General features: G+C 56.7%; 1 protein-coding gene across 3 annotated transcripts; it reads right to left on the bottom strand.

The window, feature by feature from the left end:
* Positions 1-1,250: 1,250 nt before the first annotated feature.
* On the bottom strand, positions 1,251-22,237 carry MATK (megakaryocyte-associated tyrosine kinase). Of its 3 annotated transcripts, XM_074384797.1 has the most exons (14): positions 21,730-22,237; positions 12,394-12,529; positions 8,000-8,059; positions 7,240-7,353; positions 7,026-7,141; positions 6,711-6,930; positions 6,054-6,147; positions 4,562-4,627; positions 2,986-3,085; positions 2,822-2,906; positions 2,663-2,736; positions 2,294-2,489; positions 1,798-1,884; positions 1,251-1,711 (listed from the first exon to the last, which is right to left on the bottom strand). In XM_074384797.1, the coding sequence occupies exons 1-14, from the start codon at positions 21,762-21,764 to the stop codon at positions 1,472-1,474; spliced, it is 1,623 nt and encodes a 540-aa protein (XP_074240898.1). In that variant the 5' UTR covers positions 21,765-22,237; the 3' UTR covers positions 1,251-1,471. The 3 variants fall into 3 exon arrangements, with proteins under 3 accessions (XP_074240898.1, XP_039322968.1, XP_074240899.1); XM_039467034.2 differs by lacking the exons at positions 12,394-12,529; positions 21,730-22,237 and adding an exon at positions 9,365-9,608; XM_074384798.1 differs by lacking the exons at positions 12,394-12,529; positions 21,730-22,237 and adding an exon at positions 8,244-8,771.
* Positions 22,238-23,103: the final 866 nt, after the last annotated feature.

Here is a 23,103-nt window from a genome sequence, read left to right as displayed (position 1 = left end):
GGACATATGGATGGATGAACAGGTGGGTACATGGGTGAATGGATGATTGGGAGGGTGGATGGATGGGTGGATGATGGGTGTATGAGTGTATGGATGGATGGGTGAATGGATGGGTGGACGATGGATGGATGGGTGGGTGGATGGATGAGTGGACAGGTAGGTGCATGGGTGGATGGATGGGTGGGTGTGTGGGTAGGTGGATGGACATATGGGTGGATGAACAGATGGCTACATAGGTGAATGGATGAATGTGTAGGTGATGGACAGGTTGGGATTGTGGGTAGATGCCTGGATCATGGGATGGTGGGAGGACAGATGAGAGGGTCTATTTTCATGACTGGTTCAGGCCGGCATGAAAGAAGTAAGGGAGATGCAGAAGTGGGGGGCTGGAACGGGCAGAAAGGGGAACGAAACGGGCTGCGGACCCGATCCAGGCTCTGCCACGTCTCCCTGGGGCAACCCAGTGTGAGCAACCTGCCCTCTCTGGGCCTCAGCGTCCTCATCTGTGAAATGGGTGTAATCTTAGCATTCACCTCCAGTGGCATTTTTGGGATTTGACCTGATATCATTCGACGTGGTGCCTGACCATGAAGGGGGAGGCAGGAGGAGGAGGAGCGTGGCCTCCCCAGATCATCCCTAAGGGGCTGCTGCCACACGCGCAGACTCTCCCGGGGGTCCCATCATAGGGGCTACCATAGGGTTGTGGGGCGCTGGGGCCTGAGAAATGGATGTGGTGGGAGGGGAGACTTGGACCTTGAGGGCTGTGAGCAGCCTTGCAAGATCCTTTAAGTCTGGGACCCCATGGGTCGGGACGGGGTCCCCGCCACTGAATACCACATCCCCTGGGGGACTGCAGTGGGGAACCCATGGGCAATGGCAAATGGGTCCCTGCCCAGAACTCCCCAGGGCACCATGTCCTCACAGTGGCCAGCGGGCAGGTTCCAACTGGGCAGATCCTCCGGGGCAGAGGTGGGGAAGGGAGACAGACGCCTGGAGGCAGGAGGCAGGGGCTTGGGGCCAGTGGGTGCTCAAGACTCGGCCAAGGATCAGTGGGGTCCCAGTGAATTGGCCCCATTGGGTGGGCTGCAGCAGGTTCCACAGAGTAGGGAGGTGAGCACTGGGGCTGGGCACCCAGGGGTGGACCTCTACGGGAGGACCCAGGATGCCTGGTGCCTGGGGGTGTCAGAGAGCGGATCGTCAAGGGTGGCTCCAGGAAAGAGAGCACGGGGACACAGACAGACACAGGCGCCCACAGTCCTCTGAATCCATCTTTATCAAGGCAATCATCCTTCACTTTCGCAGGTCTGGGGTGTCCACGGGCCGCCCGGAGCCCCCTACGCGGGCCAGCCCCTGCTGTGGGCACCAGGAGGACACCTCGCTGGCCTGGACCCTCCTCGGGCCTGGCCGGTGCTCCCATGCCGCATTCCCCACTCTCTCGGTCCCCTGGGGCCAGAGGCCCTGCCAGGTGGGGTCAGGGCTCCTGGCTTCGGGGCGAGGTGGAGCCGTCGGCGTCCTGCCCTGAGACTGAGGCCGGGGCGCCCGCGCTGCGCAGCTCCCGGCCCAGCTTCTCTGCCAGCTTGCGGAAGGGCGGCCGTCGGGCGGGCTCCGCCTCCCAGCAGCTGCTCATGAGGACCTGCACGGGGCCTGGACAGCCCTCGGGGGGTTCCATGCGGTACCCCTTCTCCACGGCCTCTGACACCTCCTTCAGTGACTGCGGACGGCAGGCGTGGGCAGGGGTCAGGGCCACGGTCCCAGGACCTGCCCAGAACCCAGTGCCTCCTCGGGGACCCTGCTCACCATTTTAGGGTACGGAGCCCGTCCATAGGAGAAGACCTCCCAGAGCAGCACCCCGAAACTCCAGACATCCGACTTGCTAGTGAACTTCTGTGGGGCCCAAGATGGGGGTGAGGAGGGGCCCCCTCAGGGCTTCTGCTCCAGCCCCTGCTTCCTGTAGGAAGCCCTCCTTGATTGACCTCTCTCTGTGGTCTGTCCCTCATTGATTCCTGACCCACGCCACCCACAGTTGAGTCCAGCTCAGCCTCAGTGCAAGAAGGAAGCCTGGTTATTCTTCCCTTCAGTCCTGAGCCCACGCCTGTTTCAGTGCTGGAGAAACTGAGGCTCAGAGGGGGCTACAAGGAGCAGCTGTGAGCTGAGAGCTTCCTGGGGAAGCGGAGCCATCGCTCTTGGAGGTTCCAAGGGTCCAAGTGACATACCCAGGGTCACGCAGCAGAGCTGGGGGGGACAGGTCTCCTCAGACCCCCAAAGCCCCAGGGGTGGGTGAAGGGGGGCTCACCCCGTGTTTGAGAGCCTCGGGCGCCGTCCACTTGACAGGCAGCCGGCTCGAGTCCAGCCCCTTCCGCTCTGCTTTGGCGAGGCCAAAGTCGCTGACCTTGGCCACCAGGTCCTCGGAGACCAGGATGTTGCGGGCGGCCAGGTCACGGTGCACCAGCTTCTTGCTCTCCAGGTACTCCATGCCCTCGGCCACGTGCCTGGGGGTAGCAGGGGGCAGCGGGGGCTCAGGTGCCATGACTCCTGCATTCAGGGCTCAGAAAATTCTGGGTGCCCGGGCCACAAACTCCCTGTGCCTCAGTGTCCCCTTGATGGATCTTGTGGTCCATCCCCGACCACCCCCGTGCCCCAGCCCCCCGAGAGCCCCACTCACAGAGAAAACTGCAGGAGCTGGGCGGTGTTCACGAGGGCTCGGCCCCGGGTCCGCAGAAAGTTCACCAGGTTGCCCTGTTGGGCGGGGTGGGAGACGGCTGGGGGGTGTCGGGACTGCCCGGCTGCGTGTGGCCCCCTCCCCACCGGGGCCCCGCCCCACCTTGCTCACGTGCTCCATGACGATGTACAGCCCCTGGTGCAGGATCACGCCCAGGAGACGCACCAGGTTCTTGTGCTGCATCTTCCTGGGGGCGGTGGGGTGGGGGTGAGGGTGGAGCTGGGAGCCCCCATCCCAGGATCCCCAACCCCCACCCCGGGACTCACGTCATGACGGCTGTCTCATCCAGGAAGGCTTGGGCCGTCACGTCACACTTGATGTTCTTCACGGCCACCTTTTGCCCCAGATACTCACCCTGCAGGACAGCTGGGGGAGTGGGGGTGGGGAACGGGGCAAGATCAGGACCCCCAACAGAAACAGGGACAGAGACAGGCAGACAGACCCACTCACACCGATGCCTGTGTAACATTCACACAGCTGCGAGTCCCCAGACCTTGAAATGCAGCCCCCACGCGCCCAATCCTCCCAGCCCTCACAAGCTCCTGGAGACCCCAAATCAAAGAGAACCATCTGGCCGGGCGTGGTGGCTCACACCTGTCATCCCAGCACTTCAGGAGGCCGAAGCAGGCGGATTACCTGAGGTCAGGAATTCGAGACCAGCCTGACCAACATGGAGAAACTCCATCTCTACTAAAAATGCAAAATTAGTCTGGCATGGTGACACATGCCTGTAATCCCAGCTACTCTGGTGGCTTGAGGCAGGAGAATCGCTTGAACCCAGGAGGTGGAGGGTGCAGTGAGCCAAGATCACACCACTGCACTCCAGCCTGGGCAACCAGAACAAAATTCCATCCCAAAAACAAAGAGAACTGTCTAAGCCAGGGGTCTGCGAACCTCTACTTGCCAGGGGCCAAATCTACGGTGTCACCTCTTTTTGCAAGGCTCTTGAGCTCAAAAATGTTTTTTGCATTTTTATTTTTAAAATATTAAGACAAGAGTCTCAGTCTCTCACCTATGTGGCGTGCAGTGGCATGATCACAGCTCACTGCAGCTTCAAATTCCTGAGCTCAAGGGATCCTCCCATGCCAGCCTCCCGAGTAGCTAGGACTACAGGCATGCTCCACCATGCCTGGCTTTTTTTTTTTTTTTTTTTTTTTTTTTGTAGAGATGGGGGTCTTGCTACGTTGCCCAGGCTGGACCTGAACTCCTGAGCTCAAGGGATCCTCCTTCCCCGACCTCCCAGAGTGCTGGGATTCCAGGCATGAGCCACCGCACCTGGCTGGTTTTTGCATCTTTAAATAATTGGAAAAACAAATCAAAAGATAAGTAGTTTCAGGATATGTAAGCATTATATGAAATTCAAACTTCTCGGCCATAGTTTGCATGGCCACGCCCATACGTTTACATATCGTCTGTGGTGGCCTTCCCTCCACAAGGGCAGGCTTGAGCAGTTGTGACAGGAGACCCACAAAGGAGAAAATATTTACAACCTGGCCTTTTACAGAGAGAGTCTGCCGACCCCTGATCGACACCCCAGAGCCTTCCAGAATAGTAATTTCAGGGAATGGTGTTCCAAACAGAGGGACTCACTATACAAGGGCCTGGGAGTGTGAAGAACTCACTAACATCGACTGGGCGCCTGCTTGAGTTAATTTACTCCTCATGACAGCTGCCGTTACCCCCTGTTGCAGAGGGGGAAACTGAGGCTCAGGCGATTTGCGTGTCCTCAGGTGCACAGCTAGCAGATGGTTAAGTATGGTTTGAATTCAGCTCTGTGACTCCAAAGCCTCAATATGCACCCTCCACCTTTCTTCAGCACCCCAACCCCGTCTGGCCACTCACCTCCAAACTCTCCCTCTCCAATCTGCGCTCCCAGTGTCAAATGCTGCAGGTTCAGCAACCAGCCTGCTGCGGAGTGAAGACCCAGTCAGGGCGGTCGTGGGCCCCCCCAAACCCTGCCACTGGGGGTTCTACTTGGTGAGACTAGGTGATGCCTCTCACAGTGCTGCAGCTGTGGACACACATGAATGGCTGCTGGGCCTGGCAATGCACACCCCACTCCTGGTACCAATTGTCGTTGGAAGCAACAGAACTATCTCAGGCTGACCTGAGCAAAAAGGAGCTTGCCGGAGGGACGGTGGGGTGAATGTTCAAAGCTGGGGGCCTGGCTGAGACCCTCAGACTCCGCACTTGCCCTCCAGGAACTGCCCATCAGGCCCAGGGGGCAGTGCCAGGAAATGCTTCAGGTCTCAGAGATAAGAGCGGCCCTTTTCTCTTTGGCTACCTGGAGACCTCTTGTCCCTCCAAATACCCTCTGGGCTCTTCCCTACACAGTCCTTTACCTCTGACCACCCAGAAACACACAGAAGGAAAAAGAATAAATAAATAAAATAAAAACCCATAAAGGTTCCAGAATATTCCAGGGGTCTGGCCTCCCTGACCCTTCTCCCAATCATTCCTGTGTTGGCCTCTCCACTGTCCTCTGGTTGGTTCTGCAGGCTTCCCCCTCTCCCTCCAGAAAGCGCCCCCTCCAAATGCGGTGCCCTTAAGGGATCGTTGGTCAGGGTGATGTAGTCTCCACCTGGGTGCCATCCCAGATGGGTACAGATTTCCCCAGGAGAGACACACTTCCAAGGAGACAGACATGGGGTGGGAGGAGGCATTTGCTTTTGACCTTAAATACTGAGGATTTCACTGCTTGGGGGCTGGAAAAGCATTCCGGGCGAAGGGAACGGAATAAACAATGGCTCAGAGGCATGAAGGAGACAATGATGGGAGGGTGGATGCGTGGAGGAAGGGCTTTGCAGATAGGCTGGAAGGGTGGCTCACGCCATGCGGGCAGGTTCTGGAAGGCAGGAGCGCTGCGGGCCTCTCTCCCCGGAGGCACGATTTCCCGATAGAAAGATAACCTTGGGGCTGCACTCAAGGCCTGGCCTGGACGGGGGACTCACCCCCTGGGAAGGAGGTGGTCTGATGAGAGGGACTGAGGCTGGGCTGTGGGGAGGCGAGGGCAGCAGATTCACCAGGTGTTAGGAACCCGGCCACAGAGGGTATGCTGGAGGGGGGGGTGGGTGGAGGTTGGGGCCAGGTTCCTGGCTCAGATGATATGGTGGATGATGGTGACAGAGGGGAGCAGCAAAGGTGAGGGCCAAGTGAATAAAGGCCTGATGGGCGTCTGTGGACCCCCAAGGCAGCCCAGGGCTTCTATCCCACAGCTGCGCATGCGGACAGGCTTGGGTGATCTGGCCTTGGAGGCCCGGGGCCCAGGGTCCTTCCTCCTGGCCTGCGCTAACGGGGGCAGGGAAGGAGGTGTGCCCTCCTGGGCGTCCCCTACCCCTGGCCAGCTCCTCCTCGGCCGACTTGGTCCCGTGCTTCCGCTTTGGCCTCACCAGCTTGGTGCAGATAGCGCCCTTGTCCTTGGTGTAATGCTGCAGGATACCGGGGTGGCCGTGAGCCCTGCCCCAGGGCAGGGAACCCCGGCGTCCCGTCCCTTTTCCTGGTGGGCTCTGGGTGGGGCGGGCGGGACCAGGGAGGAGAAGAGAGGCTGGTTTCCATTGGAATGGGAAAAGAGGCAGGCCAAAAGGAGCGGAGGTCCTCTGGATGGGTGTCAACTTGGGGAGTCCTGGGGGTCCCCAAAGAAGTCATCCTAGTCCCTGGAGGTAGAACCAGGCGGACTCAGGTCCCCTGTAGGACGGGCAGTCCTTAGGGATCAGCCCCCTCATTTCTGCACTAGGGAGGATCCTGGCGTGGGGGGTCCCCCTGTCTGCCCATCTGAGATGGAGTGGGGGTCTGGGGGGCCCAGGGAATACCCCCTTCATCTCCATACTGGAGAAGCACAGAGCTCAGGGGGTCCCGGGTGGTCAGCACAGGAGGTAGGGACGGTGTCTGCCCAGCTGCTGGGGAGGGGATGGGGCTGTGGAGGTCAGGGGACCAGCCCCTCCATCTCTACACAGGAGTCTCGGGACAGGGTGGGGCCTCCGGGTGGCAGCACCTCCACCATGTCCATGAGGTTGCAGAAGAACACGGCCTCGTCGATGGTGAGGTGCCCGTCGCGGTGAAGCACGCGGTAGTGGATGACGTCGCGGCCGAAGCTCACGCACAGGACGTAGTCCCCGGGGTGGCGCGCGGACTCTCGCACCAGGAACAGCCCGTCCTCGGGCGGCTGCAGCTGCTGGACTGCCTCCTGGCCGGAGATCTTCCCGTGGAACCACCTGTGGCCACGGAAGGGGTGGGTCAGGCCGGGCCGTGGACCGGGCAGGGGGTCACCTCCTGCCCCCCACCCCAGGCCCCCGTCCCACCCACTCACGGCATGAGGCTGAGCTTGGGGTCCGCGGAGAGGGCCTCCCGCTCCCGCAGCGCCCCGGCCGCCAGCAGCCCCTCTTGCCCGCTGGTGTGGTGCTTGGCGCGGTACCAGCTCTTGTTCTGCCAGGGAGGAAGCACGGGGTTGGTGTGGCGTGTGGGGTGGGGGCCCTGGGGGAGTCCCCATCCCCAAGCACCCACGCCCACCACCCGCCGCTCACCTCGCAGGCCTCCAGGATGGTGACCACGTCTCCCTTGCGGAAGGCCAGCTCCCCCGGCTTGGGGCGGGTGTGCTCGCATTTGGTGATACACTGGGTGCCCGGGGTCCAGCGCCTCTGCAGAGGGGGCCCGGAGGCGGGGAGGGGGGACATCACGGAGATGTGGGGAGCAGAGGCACAGGAGGCGGGAGAGAACAGGAGGGAGAAAGGCATGGAGACTGGGAAACAGCAGAGAGGCAGACACCGGGGAAGGAGGGAGACGGGAGAGCGGGGCTCACAGAAAGAAATCGTAGAGTCACAAACAGAGGCGGGGCTCGGGGGCTCACACCTGTAATCCCAGCACTTTGGGAGGCCGAGATGGGTGGCTCACCGGAGGTCAGGAGTTTACCAGCCTGGCCAACATGGAGAAACCCTGTCTCTACTAAAAATACAAAAAAATTAGGTGGGCGTTCTGGCAGTCGCCTGTAATCCCAGCTACTCGGGAGGCTGAGGCAAGAGAATTGCTTAAACCCAGGAATTGGAGGTTGCGGTGAGCTGAGATTGCGCCATTGCACTCCAGCCTGGGCAACAGAGTGGGACTCTGTCTCAAAAAAAAAAAAAAAAGGGTCACAAAGGGACAGAAGGTCAGGATGCCAAGGTGACTGAGAAAGACCAGGCAGAGTCCAGCAAGGGGGATAGGAGGCAGAGAGGACAGCCCCCCAGGAAGGGTATGGACTGAGTTGAAGAAGGACCAGGGGCAGAGGAACGGGCTGGACACACTCACCGTTGGCATCCTGGCTGAGACGGGTGGGGGGTGCCAGGCTCGGAGGAAGCTGGGGCTCACCTGGGGAAGGGGCAGAGTCCAGATGGGAGGGAGCTGGGCTGGGACCCAGGGTCCAGTTCCTACCACCTCCTCCCCAGGCCAGGTGGGGACGATGGTAGGGAAGGGGCAGAGAGAGCCCCACAGAGGCATCCCAGGTGTGACCCGGAGCTGGCTCCCCTAGCCCCTTCTGGGAGGTGATCTTTACCCGAGGAAGTTCCTTATTAGAATCACAGCCATGAAATGCCCGCCAGGAAACCAGGGAGCCTCGCCCCGCCATCGCCCCCAGAGAGAAACTGAGGCAGGGGAGAGGCACACTGAGCAAGTGGCCACAGTTGGGGGCGCTGGGAATGGCCTGCCACAGGCTGGTGGTTGGCACAGGAGGCAGGGAGCTGGGTGCCACTGGATCCAGCCTGGTTCTTCCTCTTTTCTGGTGAGTAGGCAGAGGCAGGGTGGGTGACAGGGATGAGTCAAGGTCATTCCCAAGAATCTCTGACCCTGGGGTGGAGCTGGGGCCAGGGGCGGGTCCTGCAGCCCTACTGGGCTCCTCTGGCCAACGGCTGAGCCTCTCTGATCCGCCCTCCACCCCAAACCCGGGACAGACACACAACGTCGCTACTTGCTGCAGGAGTGGGGGACCCTCCCTGCATCCCTCATCTCCCCAACTGCTGGTCGATGGGAAGTGGAGGGTGTTGGGGAGTGAGTCTCGGCCCCTCCAAAATGCGCCTCCCCTTAAATCCTCCAGTCCCACGTGTACTCACACGCATACAGATGCATGTACACGCACAGAAACGCACGGGGCTCGGACGCAGGTGCGCGGAGATAAGCAGAGGACCCCGTCCACCTGGAAACAGGTGTGTGCACACGTCCCCGCGCGTCCGCGCGCCCAGTCGCTCCACACCCGGGAACGTGCGCACCTGTCCCCAGCCCCCGGCACGCACACACACAGCCACCCCACACTGCAACACCTGGGCGCCAGCACCGGGCCACCCAGGCACGCAGGGCGCCACGCAGGGCCGCGCACACGCATCTCGGCCACACACGCGCACAGTCCTCCACGTGGACGCGCGGGTACACACGCCTGGGGCTCGCAGCCGCGCACACCCGCACCCGGGAACCCCCCGCCCGCCACCGCCACGCTGGGTCCTATCGCCTCGGATTACCCTCTGCCCCAGCCGCGCACCCGCCCCGCGCGCCCGGGACGCGCACACTCGCGCGCACACCGGCCCTTCCAGCGCACGTCCCGGGCCTACCCCCGCCCCAAGCCCTCGGGGTTTCCCCCCCCCCCGGCCTCGGAGTGTCCCCACCTCTCCCCGCGGACCCGCTCACCTGCTCAGGGGGCGCCCCCGGGCCGCGCCCCGCGCCCGCCCCCAGGAGGGCCTCCGCGAGCCGGCTGCGCACCCTGAGGTGGTCCCGGCTGCACAACTTGGAGCGAGTTGCTCCGTTTCCTCATTTTGGGGGCGAAGGAGGGTCGGGGAGTGGGGGTAAGCGGGAGGCGCCGCGGCCTGGGAGTTCCCCGCGGGTCCTAGCGCCGGCCGCACTGCGGTCTGCTCCACGCGCCGCCGCCGCTGCCGCCGGCCCCTCCCCGCCCCGCCCCCGCGGCCCCCGGCGCCTCTCGAGCGCCCCGGGCGGGGTCCCGGGGCGCACACGGGCTCCACGCCTGGCGCTAACCTGGCTCCGTCTGGTGTGCACCCCCCACCCACCCTGGGAAGCGGGGTTCTTGGGAGCGGGGGATGGGGAGTGAGGAGAGTGAGCTGCCAGTCTGGGGAGGTAAGCAAGGCGCCCAGCCCGGACACCCACTTTGCACTCTGCAATTTCAACTCCCTCCGTGCCGCCCATTTTAGCACCCAGTGCCTCAGGGAGCTATTTGTGGTTGACCAAAAAAGAGCCCCCCCAAATGTCAGCCACTATGGATATCATTATCATCATCATCATCAACATTAAGGGAAAATTGGAGTAACAGAAAGCATCCTCCGAAGCTGCAGTCGTCCGATGCAAACTTCTTAGACCAGCCCTCCTTGGAGGGTAAAAGGGGGTTCTGGGAGTTGGGGGTTCCTGGCTCTGTCCAGAGGCAGGAGCTACCCATTTTCCAGCCGGGATTGCCTCCTCCACAGGGAGGTGGGGGCCCCACTCGCTTCGGCCTCACGGAAGAGTTTGCGCTCACATGGTCTTGGTGGACAGGGCTCTGCCCTAGCGATGGCTTCGTGATTCAGGTGACCAAACCACCCAATCCACTTTCACCCAATGAAGGTCCTTATCTTTTTTAAAATTTTTTTGAGACAGGGACTCCCTCTGTCCCTGTCCCTCAGGCTGGAGTGCAGTGGCATGATCATAGCTAATTACAGCCTTGACCACCTGGGCTCAAGCCCGCCTCCTGCCTCAGCCTCGGGAGTAGCCGGGACTACAGGGTAATTTTTTTTTTTTCCCCAACTTTTCGTAGACATGAAGTTTCACTGTTGCCCAGGCTGGTCTTGGACTCCTGGGATCAAGCGATCCTCCCACTTCAGCCTCCCAAAGGCCGGGATGACAGGCGTGAGTCACCGCGCCTGGCACCTTATCTCCTTTCTAAGGGGTGAGTTCTCTAAAATAAAGATGAAGTTCATCTCAGGAAGGCAATGAACCAAGGCGCCCAGGTGGCCTGCACCCATATTTAACCTTCTGTTACCCCAAAAGGCTAAGTGTCTGGACTTGGAGGCGTTGCATGATTTTGTGGGGAGCAGAGGCCCAGATACAAGGGAATGACAGAACAGCTGTATTCAGGAACTGAGGCAACTGTATTATTATTATTATTATTATTTTTTTTTTTTTTTTGAGACGGAGTTTTGCTCTTGTTACCCAGGCTGGAGTGCAATGGCGCGATCTCGGCTCACCGCAACCTCCGCCTCCTGGGTTCAGGCAATTCTCTTGCCTCAGCCTCCTGAGTAGCTGGGATTACAGGCACGCGCCACCATGCCCAGCTAATTTTTTGTATTTTTAGTAGAGACAGGGTTTCACCATGTTGACCAGGATGGTCTCGATCTCTCGACCTCGTGATCCACCCGCCTCGGCCTCCCAAAGTGCTGGGATTACAGGCGTGAGCCACCGCGCCCGGCCGGCATCTGTATTATTATTATTATTAGAGATGGGGGTCTCTCTGTGTCGCCCAGGCTGGCCTCAAACTCCCGGGCTCAAGCGATCCTCCTGCTAAGCCTCCCCTTTGCTGGGACTACAGGTGCATGCCACGGTGCCTGGCTAAACCACACTATTGAACCTGGGTGGCAGAGGTTGCAGTGAGCCGAGATCACACTTCTGTACTCCAGCCTGGGAGACAAGGGGAAAGTTCTAGAAGGAGACTTGCCCGCTGACAGCAGGGTTACCCCAGGGATACGAGGGCAGGTGAGGCTGGGAGGGGACAGCTTTGCTTTTTGTGTTATTTTTTAAAAATAGAGATGGGGTCTGGCTACGTTGCCCAGGCTGGTCTCAAACTCCTGCACTCAAACGTTCCTCCCACCTCGGCCTCCCAAAGTGCTGGGATTACAGATGTGAGCCACTGCACGATCTCAGCTCACTGCGACCTCTGCCTCCCAGTTTCAAGCAATTCTCCTGTCTCAGCCTCCTGAGTAGCTAGGATTACCGGTATACGGCATTGCATACCGCTAACATTTGTACTTTGAATAGAAACGGGGTTTCACCACATTGTTCGGGCTGGTCTCAAACTCCTGACCTCAGATGATACACCCACCTTGGCCTCCCAAAGTGTTGGGATTATAGGCGTGAGCAACCGTGCCTGGTCTACTGGCCTCAAGTTTCTTTCATGGAGTTGTAATTTACTATTTGAAGATCTTTGCAGGGGCTGGGTACAGTGGTTCACACCTGTAATCCCAGCACTTTGGGAGGCCGAGGCAGGAAGATCACCTGAGGTCCAAAGTTCGAGACCAGCCTGACCAACATGGAGAAACCCAGCCTCTACCAAAATACAAAAAGTAGCCGGGCATGGTGGCGGGTGCCTGTAATCCCACCTATCCAGGAGGCTGAGGCAGGAGAATCGCTTGAACCCGGGAGGTGGAGGTTGTGGTAAGCCGAGATCACGCCACTGCACTCCAGCCTGGGCAACAAGAGTGAGACTCCATCTCAAAAAAAAAAAAAAAAAAAAAAAAATCTTTGAAGAGGATGCCCCTGTGTCTACGATTTTAGCACCCACAGCTTTATGGATCTGGCTGTGGAAGAGTCTAGGGCGTGGCTCCCCGGAAGGGGCTGGGGACCCTGCAGCTGTCTATCTGTCACGGTCACTGCGGGCCCACCATATAGGAGAAACCACCATCGCTTGCCTCAACTAGAAGCCTTATGTCAAAATACCTGCAGCGGACCCAGCTGCCTACCTTGTTTCTCACCAGAAGCTGCTGCTGACCACAGGTCCCTCGCCGAGGCGGGCCTTCTCTGCAGGGAAACGTCCCGGCATGAGAGGGATGTTTAAGAGACTCCAGCAGCCACGTAGACTTTCTCCTCTTCCTCTCTCTGCAGATGAATGGTATTTAGTGTCAGTCCTCCCAAGCAGCCCCAGGGCTCCTGGTGGGAGGCCCCACCCCAGAAGAAATAATAAGAACCAACGGGAGTGAGTCCAGAGGAGGGTGGACTTCAGGAGCTGGTGTTGGGTTCCCAGATCGCCAAGGGCTGGCCTGGGGTGCAGGGAGCTCCCCCGCACTGAGTGGAGACGTAGACACTGAGCTGTGCTTGACTCTAGGGCAGGCGTCCCCAAACTACGGCCCGAGGCCTGCATGCGGCCCCCTGAGGCCATTTATCCGGCCCCCCTGCCGCACTTCAGGAAGGGGCACCTCTTTCATTGGTGGTCAGTGAGAGGAGCACAGTATGTGGTGGCCCTCCAACGGTCTGAGGGACAGTGAACTGGCCCCCTGTGTAAAAAGTTTGGGGACATTGCCGGGCGCGGTGGCTCAAGCCTGTAATCCCAGCACTTTGGGAGGCCGAGGCGGGTGGATCACGAGGTCAAGAGATCGAGACCATCCTGGTCAACATGGTGAAACACCGTCTCTACTAAAAATACAAAAAATTAGCTGGGCATGGTGGTGCGTGCCTGTAATCCCAGCTACTCAGGAGGCTGAGGCAGGAGAATTGCTGAACCCAGGAGACGGAGGTTGCGGTGAGCCGAGATCACGCCATTGCACTCCAGCCTGGGTAAAGAGCGAAACTCCGTCTCAAAAAAAAAAAAAAAAAAAAAAAAAAAAAAAAAAAAAAATTTGGGGACGCCTTCTCTAGGGGGATAGATTTGAGCCTGTGGTTTATCTGAATCTGCAGAGCCACGGAAGGGGTAGCCTCAGAAGGGGGTGAGCCCCCTGTCCTGGGAGGCATCCAAGAGTTGGCCACTTTGCTTTTTTTTTTTTTTTTGAGATGGAGTCTTGCTCTGTCACCCAGGCTGGAATGCAGTGGTGCAATCTCAGCTCACTGCAACCTCCACCTCCCAGGTTTAAGCGATTCTCCTGCCTCTGCCTCAGAAGTAGCTGGAATTACAGGCACATGCCACCACGCCCAGCTAACCTTTGATTGATTGATTGATTGATTGATTGATTGATTTTCTTTGAGATGGAGTTTCACTCCCATCATTGCAGGCTGGAGCGCAGTGGTGCAATCTCAGCTCACTGCAACTTCCACCTCCCAGGTTCAAGTGATTCTCCTGCCTCAGCCTCCCGAGTAGCTGCGATTACAGGTGCCCACCACCATGCCCAGCTAATTTTTGTATTTTTAGTAGAGACAGGGTTTTGCCATGTTGGCCAGGCTGGTCTCGAACTCCTGACCTCAGGTGATTCACCTGCCTCTGTCTCCCAAAGTGCTGGGATTACAGGCGTGCACTGCTGTGCCTGGCCAAGAATTGGCCACACTGAGTCACAAAGACTCCAGGCTCTTTCAGGCCCCAGAGGTGCCTGCACCAGTTTCTAACGCCTTCCACCAAGGTGCTGGGGACCCACCCCTCCTTGGGTGGACTAGTTCCAGCTACTCAGGAGGCTGAGTTGGGATAATTGCTTGAGGCCGGGGAGGTCCCGCCAGCAGTGAGCTGTGATCGCAGTGCCACTGCACGCCAGCCTGGGCGACAGAGTAAGACCCTACCTGAAATATACCAGCCTGACTGCGTAGACTGCACTCCCAGATGCTCCTGGTCTTGAACTCCCCACCCTCCACGTCTCATCCTTGGTAACCCCCTGTCAACTTGATTTCAGAAGTTCTCTGATCCGCAGGTCACCCTCCTGGTGGAGGCTGGTGACAGAGCAGTCCCCTTTCTGGTGTCCTGGCTGCCTCCAGCTTTTCGCCTTTCACTGCATAGCCAAGGGATAGAGATGTGACTGTGGCCCTCCTTCCCTCTAAATCCTTCCATAGCTCCGTACAGCCTGCAGGAGACAGCCTAAAATGCTCAGCCTGCCATCCGGGGCTCTTCATCTTTAGCCTCCAACTGATCCCCCGTGTCCTGTTCTCTTCCTCTCCCACCGAGGACCTAATGATCGAGTGAGTCCCAGCTGCTGGCGTTCCCATGCTTTTGCACTGGCTGGTCCCTTTCCCTGGAATGCCCTTCCCGCATCTGGCCTCTCCAAGCTCACCCTCCCATGTACAACTCACGTGGCACCATTCGAGGAAAGCCTTCCCCAAGGACACCCCCACACTTCCTAGAGCAAAGTCCCCTTGAAAGAATCCCTCGCTAGAGACACTGCTCTCTTATCTCACGGTATGACGGGTATGACGGGTGTGGGCCTGGCCGTCTCACCTTGGCCTTGGCGATGGAGCCCATCAGCCTGTCTGATAAGGAGCCCAGCCTGAAGGAAACACACCCAAGAGAGAGGCTGAATCCCGCGGGCAGGACTGGTTCCATATCCTTAGAACCAGCGACGCCTGGCATTCACACATTCACACGACGCCTAGTTTTAGAAGCCAGTCTCTCCTGTTTGATTTCTTCCCGAAGGGGTTCCTGCCACTTACAAACAAAGCGATTCCTTTTTTTTTTTTTTTTTTTTGAGACGGAGTTTCGCCCTTGTTACCCAGGCTGGAGTGCAATAGCGCGATCTCGGCTCACCGCAACCTCCGCCTCCTGGGTTCAGGCAATTCTCCTGCCTCAGCCTCCTGAGTAGCTGGGATTACAGGCACGCGCCACCATGCCCAGCTAATTTTTTGCACTTTTAGTAGAGACGGGGTTTCACCATGTTGACCAGGATGGTCTTGATCTCTCGACCTTGTGATCCACCCGCCTCGGCCTCCCAAAGTGCTGGGATGACAGGCTTGAGCCACCGCGCCCGGCAACAAAGCGATTCCTAATACTCAAACTAGTACCAGAAGTGGGGAGCTGAAATTAACAGACTAATGTGGAATTGCTGACTCAAATGAGATTTTCCTGATCCTAGCCGAGAAGAGGAATGAGCATTTCCTTCCATCACTGCATAAATCCACTTCCATTCCCTGAGTCAGGTGACACTAGGCTTTTGTTCTTTGCAGTGGACCAGCTGACCAGACACTGATCTCTCCACCTCCTCCCCTTATTTATTTATTTATTTATTTATTTATTTATTTATTTATTTATTTTTGAGCCAGAGTCTTGCTCTGTTGCCTAGGCGGGAGTCCAGTGACTCAATCTCAGCTCACTGAAAGCTCTGCCTCCCTGGTTCAAGTGATTCTCCTGCTCAGCCTCCTGAATAGCTGTGATTACAGGTGCCCACCACCATGCCTGGCTAATTTTTGTATTTTTAATAGAGACGGGGTTTCACCATCTTGGCCAGGCTGGTATTGAACTCCTGACCTCGTGATCCACCAGCCTTGGCCTCCCAAAGTGTTGGGATTACAGGCATAAGCCACCGCACCCAGCCATGCCTGGCTAATTTTAAAAATTATTTGTAGAGACAGGAGGTCTTAGCATATTGCCCAGGTGAGCCAGGGTGCGTGGCCCCTTCTCTCTCTCTGTCTTTTTCTATTATTATGGAGTCTCGCTCTGTCGCCCAGGTTGGAGTGCAGTGGTGTGATCTCAGCTCACTGCAACCTCTGCCTCCCGGGTTCAAACAGTTCTCCAGCCTCAGCCTCCCAAGTAGCTGGGATTACAGGCATGCACCACCATGCCCGGCTAATTTTTGTGTTTTTAGTAGAGACGGGGTTTCACCATGTTGGCCCGGCTGGTCTCAAACTCCGCACATCAGGTGATCTGCTCGCCTCGGCCTCCCAAAGTGCTGGGATTACAGGCATGAGCCACTACATTCGGCCTCAAAATTGGGCCTTCTGAACTTGGAGGACAGGCTGGGGTTGGGGGCTGCTGCAGCTGCACATGGGGACACCCAAGCTGCCGTGGCCTCCGTGGAAGCCGCCCCCTGCCTCGCCAGTCCTTGGCTGGAGTCCGCAGTCAGATCACACTGCCCTAATTAGCACGCCTTTAAATTTAGCTTTCCCCCCAGCCAGGGGACTCCGGGATTCAGGGGAGGAACGCTGGCTCTTTCGAGGAAAAACGCTGCATCACTCATTCTGGAACCACAGCTGCTGTCTGCCACGCCATTCTCGATTCCTTCAGTGGAGGGCCTCTGGGGCGAGCTGCTCTGGGTGCCTTTGATGGAACACCCTTGCCCGGTCTGCCACGTCCTTAAGGTGCAGCCAGGGAGGGTGCTCTCCAGCCACGCTTGCAGGGTTCATCCGTGGAAACTGGATCTGTGTCACATCCGGCCTTAAAAGCTTCCCGGCCTGGCGCGGTGGCTCAGACCTGGAATCCCAGCACTTTGGGAAGCCGAGGTGGGTGGAACAACTGAGGTCAGAGTTCAAGACCAGCCTGATCGACATGGTGAAACCCCGTCTCCATTACAAAATACAACACTTAGCCGGGCGTGGTGGCAGATGTCCGTAATCCCAGCTGCTCGGGAGGCTGAGGCACGAGAATCACTTGAGCCCAGGAGGCGGAGGTTGCGGTGAACTGACACCAGACCACCGCACTCCAGCCTGGGCGACAAAGAGTGAGGCTCTCAAAAAAAAAAAAAAAAAAAAGCTTCCCATGGCCCCCACTAAGCTCAGCGCACCTCCAGGCACTTCACCGCCTATATGGTCCAGTGCTTGTCACCTCTGCTTCCAGCTTCTCCTGTTTCCCAAAACCTCCAGCCACAGGCAACCTCAGGACCTTTGCACGTGCTCTCCTCAGCTCTTCTCCAAGCCAACTACTTCTCTGCACTTTCAGCTTCTTCAAGAGACCCTCCCTGGCCAGCTCATCGTGGCCACCCTGAGTTACTCTACCGTCAAAGCCGGACTCCCTACCTGTTATCCTGTCCCCCGAATTACTGTCAATCTCACTGCGACCTTGCTTCCCACAGAAGACTAGGGTAATGATCAGGCCTGGTTCTGGCATCCATGTATGTCTGAAGCCTGGAACAGAAAAGGCTCTTACAGAACAATAAACAGCAGATGAAAAGGGTAAAATCTGAGGAAGGAGGGGCCAGGCACGAAGGCTCACGCCTGTAATCCCAGCACTTTGGGAGGCCGAGGTGGGAGGATTGCGTGAGCCCTGGAGTTCCAGACCAGCCTGGCCAACACAGTGAGATCCTGTCTCTACAAAATAAAATAAAATAAAATAAATTAGCTGGGTGTGGTGATGCCTGCCTGTAGTCCCAGCTCCTTGGGAGGCTGAGGCAGGAGGATCACTTGAGCCTGGGAGGTTGAGGCTACAGTGAGCTATGATTATGCCACTGCACTCCAGCCTGGGCAACAGAGCAAGACCCTATCTCAAAAAAAAAAAAAGAAAGAAAGAAAGAAAAAAGAAAAGACCAAAGGACATACACATTATTGCGGAAGACAAACCCTGTCTACTCTAGAGCAGCCCCCAAGTCTCTCCTCCAGGACCCCTCTTCCCTTCATCCTCCATGACCTCGTCCTTGAACTCAGGGCCCAGCAAACTGTCTCTATAAAGGGCCTGCTGGTCTCTGTCCCAAGTGCTCAGCTCTGCCATTGCAGGGACACCACAGGCAGCACAGAAGCCAAAGACCATGGCTGCATTCCAAGAAAGCTTTACTTATGGACATTGAAATTTGACTTTCATATTACTTTTTGTTCTTTTTTTTGAGACGGAGTCTCGCACTGTCACCCAGGCTGGAGTGCAGTGGCACGATCTCGGCTCACTGCAACCTCTGCCTCCCGGGTTCAAGTGATTCTCCTGCCTCAGCCTCCCAAGTAGCTGGGACTACAGGTGCCCGCCACCATGCCCGGCTAATTTTTGTATTTTTAGTAGAGACGGGGTTTCACCATGTTGGCCAGGCTGGTCTCGATCTCTTGAGCTCGTGATCCGCCCGCCTCGGCCTCCCAAAGTGCTGGGATTACAGGTGTGAGCCACCGCACCCGACCCTGGCTGCATTTTTCAATCTGTTAAATTAAATGTGCTGATAAGCACATTTAATAAGCTCTCAAGAAGTGTTTTTTTTAAAAAATAAGACCACAATATATAAATAGAGCTCCCCAACGCAGCAATGAGTCCCTACTTGTTGGCACAACCAGTAGATGATATTTATAGATTGTTTTACTGTGTGCTGAAGACATAGTAATATGATGTCCTCAGGGGTTGCTGTGGCTGTTTTCTAGGTATTTACCTCCATATTTCCAAGTAATGTGTTTGGCACATCTCTTGATTTATCATTTGGATGTCGTCTGTTGACTTCCTTTTCTGGAAGGTCAAGATTTAGCTCTCTTAGGCGCTCTCCTCCCCCGGCAGTTAAATCACAATTTTTGCTGACATGAAAATTCAGTGCCTATAGCATATATTAATATAAATATTATTTACAGTGGAGCAATGGATACTAAGAACATCATTTTCTGGGACCTGCTTTTTTATTTCCCTGGAGTTCGTCATCGCCTTGGTTTTATGTGTCTGTGGCTCTCTCTTGTCCCCAGCTTCTCCCCCAGAACTGACTTCTCCACTCAGGACCGGTTGCTCCTCCTGCCCAGCTGTGATCCTGGCCCCTCTCTTCTTCAGCACAAGGGGGTTCTTGGGATGTAGCTCCTGTTTCTTGGCTGTGGGTGTTCCTGTTTCTTGGTTTGCTTCCTGGTTTTAGGGATGTGCAACCCCTCGTGTTTCCAGAGAAAGTGTTCTTCCCCTACTCCGGTTTGGCTAAGCAGAGTATTGCGGGTGGATAACCTTCTTTTGACCCATGTTTTCCAGCTTCTAGTCTCGGGCAGCTGAATGATCATAAGTTGTCCTGTTCCCTCGTCCTTTGCCTGTCTCATGGTTAATTTCTGTTTCTCTCTCTCTGGAAGCTTCTAGAATCTTTTTTTTTTTTCTTTTTTTTTGAGGCGGAGTTTCACTCTTGTTACCCAGGCTGGAGTGCAATGGCGCGATCTCGGCTCACCACAACCTCCGCCTCCTGGGTTCAGGCAATTCTCCTGCCTCAGCCTCCTGAGTAGCTGGGATTACAGGCACGCGCCACCATGCCCAGCTACTTTTTTGTATTTTTAGTAGAGATGGGGTTTCACCATGTTGACCAGGATGGTCTCGGTCTCTTGACCTCGTGATCCACCCGCCTCGGCCTCCCAAAGTGCTGGGATTACAGGCGTGAGCCACCGCGCCCGGCTCTAGAATCTTCTTGTTCCCTACATCTGCACTTTCACCGTGGTGGGTTTGGTGTGGGTCTATTTTCAACCATCGTGCCAAGTACTTGGTGGGCTCTCGCCTGTGTTCTCTTCCTGGAAAATTTTCTTGAATGCTATCGTTGGTGATTTCTTCCACTTTGGCTTCCCTGGTGTCTTTGTGAAACGTGTTGTTGTCACAGAACAGACATCTTGAATTCAGCTTCTCATTTTCTTGCCTACCTTCCCCCATGCCCCCATTTTCCACTTTTTCTTCCGAACCATTCTATTGACATTTTAATTTTGACTATTAGATTTTTTTTTTTTTTTTTTCTGGAGACAGGGTCTCACTCTGTTGCTTAGGCTGTAGTGCAGTGATGCAATCACAGCTCACTGTAGCCTCGACCTCCTGGGCTCAAGCGATCCTCCTGCCTGAGCCTCCCAAGTAGCTGGAACTACAGGTGCCTGTCACCATGCTGGCTAATTTTTTATTTTTATTTTTAGTCTCACTATGTTGCCCAGGCTGGTCTCAAACTCCTGAGCTCAAGCCATCTGTCTGCCTCAGCCTCCCAAAGTGTTGGGATTACAGGCATGTGCCACCATACCCAGTGGCTATCAGAGTTTTAATTTCCAAGGGCTCTTTCTGGTTCTTTCATTGTTCCTCTTTAAAAGGCAAACTTGGCCGGGCGCGGTGGCTCATGCCTGTAATCCCAGCACTTTGGGAGGCTGAGGCGGGTGGATCACCTGAGGTGAGGAGTTTGAGACCAGCCTGGCCAACATGGCGAAACCTTGTCTCTACTAAATATACAAAAATTAGCCAGGTGTGGTGGCGCACACCTGTAATCCCTGTTACTTGGGAGGCTGAGGCAGGAGAATCACTTGAACCCGGGAGGTGGAGGTTGCAGTGAGCTGAAATTGTGCCACTGCACTCAGCCTGGACAAGAAGAGTGAGACTCTGTCTCAAAAAAAAAAAAAAAAAAAAAAAGTCAGCCAGGTACAGTGGCTCACACCTGTAATCCCAGCACTTTGGGAGGCTGAGGAGGGTAGATCACCTGAGGTCAGGAGTTCGAGACCAGCCTGGCCAACATGGATAAACCCCGTCTCTACTAAAAATACAAAGATTAGTCAGACGTGGTGGCGCGTGCCTGTAATCCCAGCTACTAGGGAGGCTGAGGCAGGAGAATTGCCTGAACCCAGGAGGCGGAGGTTGCAGTAAGCAGAGATCGCGCCATTGCACTCCAGCCTGGGTAACAAGAGCGAAACTCCATCTAAAAAAATAACAAAACACAAAAAGAAAAAAGACAAGAAAGCAGGAGGGAAGCAGAGTGTTCACAGTCACTGTTTTGTTTCCTTCTTCTGCTTTTCTGGATTGTCCAAGTTGTTCATTGTGGGAAAAACCCAATTCATCAGAAAAACAAGTTTAGGTGGAAAAATACATGTAACATAAATGTTGCCGTCTTATTTTTTATTTTATTCTTTTTGTTTATTTATTTGAGACGGTCTCTTGCTCTGTGGCCCAGGCTGGAGTGCAGTGGCGTGATCTTGACTCATTACAACCTCTGCCTCCCGGGTTCAAGCGATTCTCCTGCCTCAGCCTCCCGAATAGCTGGGATTACAGGTGCCCGTCAGCACGCCTGGCTAATTTTTGGATTTTTAGTAGACACGAGGTTTTGAACTCCTGACCTCAAGTGATCCTCCCACCTCAGCCTCCCAAAGTGCTGGGATGACAGGCGTGAGCCCCCGCGCCTGGCTGACGGTTCCTGATGCGTTTCATTTCCAAAACTTGGGAGTGACCATTTCCCACCCAGATGCCTTCTCCACCTTAACGACGTAAGCGGGTCTTGGTCTGCTCACCCCAAACATCTTAGTCCTAGAAGCTCAACTAGGGAGGTAGCCAGCGACAAGACCGGCAGCGACAATCTTTTCCCAAAGGACCCTGAGCCTGGCCAGGGACAGGCTGCCTGCCACACTGATAGTGACTGGGCCGGGGGGGCCTCAGGGCATCCCAGTGGCCGTGCCTCTGTGCTGTCTGTGACCTTGCAGAGGCAGCTGTCAGTCTGCCCTTTCGTTTTTGTCTTTCTGGCACCTCCTGCAGCATTGGGCTCCAGCCCGGCCCACACGCCCGGTATCATCCCGCCCACACTCACCGAGGTCGCCTAGCAACCCAGCTCACCGCCAGCATCCGCAGCCGCGGGCCCGTGCTCCCGGTCTCTGGGTGGGGGGGTGCTTCTCCCGCCCCTGCAGTCTGGGGTGTCTTCCCTCCACCCACTGGCCTGCTCCAGGACTGCTGCCGGGTAGGGCTGGGGAGGACGGGTCAGGAGCCACTGCTTTTCAGGGCCCTGGGCTCCGTGGCCCAGACGGTCCATCCATCTGCACCGAATCCCTCTGCTAACCAACTGCTGGATTTTGCTGTCGCGCCGCCTAAACTTGGTGTTTTGGAGTTGCTAGGAGGGCCGACTTAACTCTTTGTCAGCGGGGCTGGCTGGCATCCACCTGGCGGTGGGAATCCTCTTCGCCTTCCCGGGGAGCCAGGGATGGGAACGGGAGCCGTGGGTGGGAGGCTTCCGAGAACCGCCTCTCCCGGGGTGTAAGGAAGGAAGCCGGCCTGCAGGTACCGCCTGGGGTTCACAGCAGCGGACTACGTACGTGACTCCTGCTGTGATCGCCAGGCCTGCTGGGGTGTGCCCCTTCCCCCGTCCCTTCCCTCTGTCCCCATTGCTTTGGCTGGAGTCTCTCTCCCATAACGAGATGGAGACAAATGGTGTTCTTTTTATGTTTGAGATTTGTCACCCAGGCTGGAGTGCAGTGGCGCGATCTCGGCTCACTGCAACCTCCGCCTCCCGGGCTCAAGAGATTCTCCTGCCTCAGCCTCCAGAGTAGCTGGGATTACAGGCACCCGTCACCATGCCCCGCTAATTTTTGTATGTTTAGTAGAGACGGGGTTTCACCTTGTGGGCCAGGCTGGTCGCAAACCCCTGAAATCACAGCCTTCCACAGTGCTGTGATTACAGGCGGGAGCCACCGCGCCTGGCCAAGTATTCTCTTTTTGAGACAGAGTCTCCCTCAGTCACCAGGCTGGAGTGCAGCAGCGCGATGTCAGCTCGCTGCAACCGCCGCCTCCTGGGTTCAAGTGTTCTCCTGCCTCAGCCTCCCAAGTAGTTGAGATTACAGGCGCCGGCCACCACGCCCAGCTAACTTTTGTATTTTTAGTAGACACGGAGTTTCACCATGTTGGCCAGGCTGGTCTCAAACTCCTGAGTTCTATTGGTCCGCTGGCCTGACCTCGCAAATTGCTGGATCCACCTGACCCGCCCAAGATCTGGGTATACAGTGGTGACTGCATTGGTGATGCCAGGCTTCCTGCCTGCGGAAAGTTCACATTCTCAAGGGGAAGACAGATACCAAATTGTCTCAGAGTTGCATGGGTTAAAGTCAAGGAACAGACAGGGCGCGGTGGCTCACGCCTCTAATCCCAGCACTTTGGGAGGCTGAGGTGGGCAGACCACGAGGTCAGGAGTTGG

Source organism: Saimiri boliviensis, chromosome 14 (assembly GCF_048565385.1).
Source record: "Saimiri boliviensis isolate mSaiBol1 chromosome 14, mSaiBol1.pri, whole genome shotgun sequence".
In the NCBI taxonomy this organism is placed as follows: domain Eukaryota; kingdom Metazoa; phylum Chordata; class Mammalia; order Primates; family Cebidae; genus Saimiri; species Saimiri boliviensis.
This window is presented reverse-complemented; position numbering and strand designations above follow the sequence as displayed.